Below are 6,617 nucleotides of genomic sequence, written 5' to 3'. Positions count from 1 at the left end.
TTTCCACCACTTTCATCGGCTTTTTCTTTTTTCTATACAAGTTCACGCTGTGGCTCGGGAGGTAGAGCAGGTCATCTGCTAATCGGAAGGTTGGTGGTTTGATTCCTGGCTGCTCCAGTCTGCATGCCAAAGTATCCGTGGGCAAGATACTGAACCCCAAGTTGCTCTCCAATGCAACTGTCGGAGTATGAATGTGTGTGAATGTTAGATAGTAAGCACAGCTGTAGAAGGAAAAGCTTGTATGAATGGGTAAATGCAAACATGTTGTATAGAGTAGAAAAGCGCCATATAAAAACTATTTACCATTACCATTTACACCCAAGAGCATCACTGCTCGTTGACCAATTAAAGTTTAAATATTCTCACATGCATGAATAATGCATTTGATCAAAAGTTTGAAAGTAAATGCTGAAATTATTTTAAAAGAAGTCTGACTATTGAAAAGTTGTGCAAGGTAGATTTAGAAAGCTGCTTAAATTAATGTAAGTTAAATCCTATCTGAAATTGAATGAGTATTCATTTGTTTTCAGTTGTTTTTCTTAAATACATAACAGAAAATTATCAAATAAAGGGTCTTTTTTTTAAGCCTAAATTGTCCTCCAATTGTAGAATGACCCACATCTTGACTCAGCGACTCTGCTTATAATCGTGTCAAACCAAAGAGTGCGTTCGATTTAATTCTAAGTGCGTCGCGGATCGGTTTACTTCTACGGGTTTTTAGAAATGTAATCAAATTTATTACAAGTAACTGGTTCAAATGTTGGATAATGTTTTGAACGGGCTTAAATATGAGACAAAAAAAAAAAAAAAAAAAAAAAAAAAAAAAGCTGACAGTTGGCCGTTCGTAGCATTACCCGAAAATACCCGCCCATCGAGACATCGTTTGTGTCGTAAACCAAACGTCGCCGGCTCTGGTTACCGTGTGCAGAAGATAACCGCCATCTCCGGAAATTACAAGTCAGCTGCTAGGAAGCTGATGCTGGTTACTTTCAGTTAGCTTGATGGCTAACGCAGTCAGTTGTTAAGGTTTTCTTCACGCCGTTGGGGCTGTTTCTGGAAACAGTTGGACCTGTGTTATTAACGAGCTCCACTTGTGTGAGGGGCCGTAAGCATGAAGTGGGTGTTTTTTCTCGAGGCTCTCTTCCTGGCTTGTTTTGTGCTGCTGAGCCAAGTGACAGCGAAGGTAAGGCTATTAGCACGTTTGGTTAGCTATGGGGAGAGAACGGTGATGATGGCTGGATAAACAGAAACGGCTTTTCTTTAAATCTGCTGGTTTGACAGCTGGATGTCCCGTGAGCGTCGCCGGCCTTGTTACTGCTGTGATCGCTGCATGATGGGGATATTTAATTACATAAAAGAGACTTTATTTATCCCGAAGTTGGCAAGTTCCTGTATTACAGCGGCCATAGCATTAAACACAAAGCAGAGTAAGCTATGCTCTGATATGACAGGATGAAAACGCTCAATAAGGTAGGAGCACAGTTTAATAGAGAAAAAGCTGAATATAGCCCAATGAGGAGCACAGAAAAATGAAGGTATTTACAGGTATTGTCACATATTTGTACTGCAAAACTGTGTAGGGGGTTACATCTGTAATCTGTATCAATGTAAATACACTGTTCAAAAAAAAAAATAGTAAAGGAGGTTATTAATCAGTTTCACCTGCCGTGGTGTTAATGAAATCAACAACCCGTGCACTAGAGGGGCAACAATGGGACAACCCCCAAAACGGGAATGGTTGACGTGAAAGGGTCTGGAGAAGCCGTGGAGAACGTCATGCTGCCTGTAACATTGTTCAGCTTGGCTGGTTTGGTGGTGGGTCAGTGATGGTCTGGGGAGGCATACTCAGAGTCACGCACAGACCTCTGCAGGCTAGGCAATGACACCCTGACATTAGGTCCCTCCTGACGTACAACAATGCCCGTTCTCATGTGGTGAGAATATGCAGGCAGTTCCTGGAGGATGAAGGAATTGATACCATGGACTGGTCCCCCACACTCATTTGACCTAAATCCTGGACATTCTGTTTTGGTCCATCTGATGCCGCCAGGTTGGACCTCAGACTGTCCAGGAGTGATGCCCTGGTACAGATCTGGGAGCAGATCCCCCTGGACATCATTTGTCGTCTCACTATGAGCGTGCTGTGACATTGTCAGGCATGCATACAAACACACTGGGGGCCATACAAACTGAGTACCATTTTGAGTTGCTGCAATTAAATTTTGACAAAATTGACTAACCTGCCGCATCATTTTTTCCTTTTGATTTTCAGTTTCTTTGAATTCAGCCCTCTGTAGGTTGATCATTTTCATTTCCATCAGACTTTGTGGCATCCTTACACATTGCCCAGTCCATATCAGTATAAATATCCAGCATGATTCCCCCCCCCGTCATTGAGATCGGATGTGTTTTCAAAGTGTTCCTTTATTTTATTTATGTATCGGCAGTGTATCTAATAACCAGTATTATGGTCAAGAAAGCAGGTTCAGCAAACTGTGATTCTGAGTTGATTACCTCTCACTTGGGCAACTCTGAGTTTTCGGTTCAAGAAAACCTGATCAGGGTTAGCTCCGTCAACTGTGAGTGTGTTTGCCTCTGAGTTTAATCACTCCAATATCGTGATTCACCAAGGCAAGGCCTCTATTTTAATCCAGTGATCCGTTTCTTAAAAGCAGAAAGGCAGTCATCTTATTCAGCAGCGTCCACTCAGTCATCATTTACTCAATTTGAATTTTCATTAACAAATTGAGCTGTTAATGAAGTTTTAATTTATTATAAAATAATGAAATCTGTAAACTTGTAAGCTATTGTGTACTGCATGCTATGTAAACGTGTTTAACAAACAAAAAATAAAAGTTTGCTGTCTCTGTTACAGAATTCGGAAGACATCCGCTGTAAATGCATCTGTCCGCCTTACCGAGAGGTCGAGGGGCAAATCTACAAACAAAATGTCTCTCTCAAGGACTGGTATGTTAAGATATCTGCCGCTACATTTTTCTGAATGATACGAGCTGTGCTTGTTCTGTTTACTTAAAGCTTGTTAATGCTAATGTTTTGTCAGCAACTGTCTCCATGTTGTTGATCCCATGCCGGTGGATGGGAAAGACGTGGAGGCTTACTGTTTACGCTGTGAGTGTAAATATGAAGAGAGGAGCTCGGGGACCATTAAGGTGAGTTAAAGTTGGGTCAAAGAGTTGTGGCTGTTTTTTCATTTGACTTCTTTTCTCATTTTTTTTGACGCAGGGCTGCACCTAATCATTAAGTTTGTTTCTCTAAAGCAAAAATATATAATAATCATAAGAGAGAGTGGCTGAAGAAAAACAGCCTGCCCTATTTTAATCACTCATGCTGTGTATGACTTGGTAGATTATTGATCAGCTTATAGAATAGCTGATTGTTTCAGCACTGTTTAATTCTCTGTATGTGGCACACCTTAAAAACAAACAATCTCACAGTAATCTTTTATTTTTAGTTTACCATCATAATGTACCTCTCCATTTTGGGTCTGCTGCTCCTCTACATGGTCTACTTGACTCTCCTGGAGCCCATGCTGAAGAGACGTCTGTTTGGGCACTCACAGCTTATACAGAGCGATGATGATGTTGGGGTATGTGGTTCTTTAAATTTTACAGCATTGCACCTTGTATATTTTTTCTTACTGCTCCACCACTCTTCAGCTCTTTACTCTGGGGATTTTTATGTGTGCCTACTTTGCAAAATGTCACATGGGAGTCATCCTTTCTGGGTAAACTTTAAAAAGTTTACAAGCTCCTGTGTTAATTTTCAAACCATTATGTGTTTATAAAGGGTTTTGAATGGGTGGATTTGCGCTGTGCTGCAGCATAATCAGGGAAGTCCTGATTGTTTATGTGAACGTGGGCGCGGCAAAGATCTGGGACAGTAAATGTGTTTGTAGTGCAGAGGGTTGAGATCATGACCTGTGCATGTGTGTCACAGTAGCAAAAAACCCCTCCTGAAAATAAACTTGACTGCAAAATTTAAAGTGGCAGTGTTGAATATTTTTTTTTTACCAAAAAACATCTATAAAGTACCCGTCTGTCACCAAATACAGTGAACACAGTGATGATGAAGCCTTTGGTTTCCTACTGCGGCAGATTCATATTAAAGTAATTTGATTGGTGAAACATGAGTTGACCTTTAGTATGAAGCACTCAGAGAATGCAGTCTGTGAGTCAGTGAACTTAGCACTTACTGCTATCATTCATCAGAACAAGCTGATACTAATTTTCTGCATTTGAAGAGCTTCACTCAGGAGGAAGGAAACTAATTCCTCAGTGAGATAACTGTCAGTTCCCAGCTGTTTACAAACTCATACCATAGGCAGCATAAAATCAGGTCACAGTTATTCACAAAATCATGGAAACAGGCTGATTATTCTTATTTTTTTAATAAGATAAAGATACTTTGGTATTAGTTGTCCTTCCCATCAAAACCTGATATTAAGCCACATTCACTGACACCACCAGGTGTCACCAAATCAACCAGGACTAAAAAGATTGCCTGTGTCAGTTCAGGCTGCTCAGTCTCTACATCCTGAACATCAGGCTGAGTTTATTTTTTCATTAGTATGCTTTTTTTTGTTTTGTTTTGTTTTTTTTTTAAGTCAGAACTGGCTCATAAAGTGTAACAAGTAGACAAGAAGACAAATTGGTGGCTCATCATAAATGAGACTGACCGTTTAGTGAATCCTAATCTTCTTCCTGACCTGTTATTTTCTATTTTTAAATATCTGTTATTAAAAGGAACAGCTCAGATTTCATACTAAAAACAAATGGTTAGATTTTATTTCTTTTGGTCTGAAAGACTGTTTTAGACAGTGACTGACTTCGCATCCGAGTGCAGGGGGGTGGGGTGGGGTGGGGGGTGCGCAGCTGCTAACCAAACGCTAACACTGGCACTAAAATCACTTTTAAAAAAGCACAGAATAATAATATCCAGTGAAGAACGATTCAAAAACCCAAGATTAAGCTCTTATTAATACAATTTTCATTTCCATGAATTTTACATCTAAAAGTTTGTTTGATGTGTAAAGTCTTTGAGATCGTTTTTGGGCCCGGGTGGTTATGGGAAGAAAAATGTCATCACAAGTTGAAGAGTACATGTTTCAAAATAATATCTATAATATCTATGTCACCTTGAAGTCAGGCCTGCCGGTCTGTTTTTCAGCCTGATTCTTATTGCTTACCCAGCTTTAGGGAAGCAGGTACTGGTATATACATCCCACCTGGCAGCTGGTGATTGTAGTATATTGTGAGTAGAGGCAGCAGATTTAAAAAGAAAAAAGGAATGACCATAATTAAACAGACAGTATTTTTTTTTTTAAAGTATTATAAAGACAGTATTAACTGTGACTTTTTGAAAGGAAATAATTAAAAGCTACACTTAGCTGAAATTTGGGATTGTTTGCATTTTCTGTTGCAACTTGAAGGGACCTACGAGGCAGATTTGTGTTTGAAGTACGTCACCTTTTAATCTCACTGCGTTATCTGTGTTTTCAGGACCAGCAACCTTTCGCCAACGCTCACAACGTCCTGTCCCGTTCACACTCTCGATCCAATGTCCTGAACAAAGTGGAGCACGCCCAGCAGCGCTGGAGAAGGCAGGTCCAGGAACAGAGGAAATCTGTGTTCGACCGGCATGTTGTGCTCAGTTAAAAATGCTGTTTGAATTACTGGTGGAGCAAAAAAAAAAAAAAAAACTAATACAAAAAAACCCCAGAAAAAACACTGTGACAGACCCCTCGAATTATATCCTTTCCTTACTCTCATTTGTGAATTGAATCTGATCAAGCGTGGTGCATCAGAGGTGAGCATGGATCTGTAGAGCAGGCGTTTCCAGCAAAAACACATGCAAAGCTTGGAGCTCTAGTTTTAGTCTTCAGGCAGCACACGAGATTACACTGAATTCATTTTTGCACAGTTTAAATATTCTTTGACTAATAAATCTGGGATAAGAGTCCTGTTAGTCCGAAGATGTCCAATCACACTTGATTTCTGATTCTGAAATGTGCAGATGTTGGTTGGTGGATAACTGGCGGTTACCTTGTTACCATTTAGCGGGTGGGTATTTTCCACCTCAAAACAAATATGAACACGATTACTGCTCTCACCATGGGAGGAAAAAAAAAAAAAGCTCATGAAAAATACTCGTACTTTGCAAATGCATGTTTTATAAATAAATCTTTTGTAAGTGTATTTACGATCCTTCCTATGTTTGTCTGATAGCTGCTGTGAAATTAATAATTTTAATAAACTGAATTAAATTCGGTAACAAAGTTTCACTGAACCTTGTTGCAGAAATCGGTGTGATTTCTTGTTGATGTCATAGTGAACTTACAGTAGCTGTGCTATTGGTTATCAGCTGTTAGTGGCCCTATTAAAATCTGTGCCCTCTTCAACTGCCTAAATGTAATATGTCTTTTATTGTAGCACTTTTTTTTTTTTTTTTTTTTTTTTTTTTTTTTTTTATTAAATGCTTAGTCCAACATCACTTCAACAGTCAGTGTCCTTGTTGTCTAACAGGAAGTGACAGAGTGGTGAGAAGTTTATTTTGTGTATAGTTAGGGTGTGTACATGGGTAGAGTGGATGAACTGCTA

At 39.5% G+C, this 6,617-nt stretch overlaps 1 protein-coding gene across 1 annotated transcript; it reads left to right on the top strand.

The window, feature by feature from the left end:
- The first annotated feature begins 913 nt into the window (after window positions 1-913).
- Window positions 914-5,719, top strand: tmem9b (TMEM9 domain family, member B). Its single transcript, XM_030721093.1, has 5 exons — window positions 914-1,183; window positions 2,876-2,967; window positions 3,062-3,170; window positions 3,473-3,607; window positions 5,520-5,719. Exons 1-5 carry the CDS (start codon window positions 1,112-1,114, stop codon window positions 5,673-5,675), a joined length of 564 nt encoding a protein of 187 aa, XP_030576953.1. The 5' UTR covers window positions 914-1,111; the 3' UTR covers window positions 5,676-5,719.
- The last annotated feature ends 898 nt before the right edge of the window (window positions 5,720-6,617 follow it).

This window comes from Archocentrus centrarchus, chromosome 3, assembly GCF_007364275.1.
Source record: "Archocentrus centrarchus isolate MPI-CPG fArcCen1 chromosome 3, fArcCen1, whole genome shotgun sequence".
Classification (NCBI taxonomy): Eukaryota; Metazoa; Chordata; class Actinopteri; order Cichliformes; family Cichlidae; genus Archocentrus; species Archocentrus centrarchus.
Note: the sequence above shows the minus strand (reverse complement) of the source record. Positions and strands in the feature narration are given on the sequence as shown.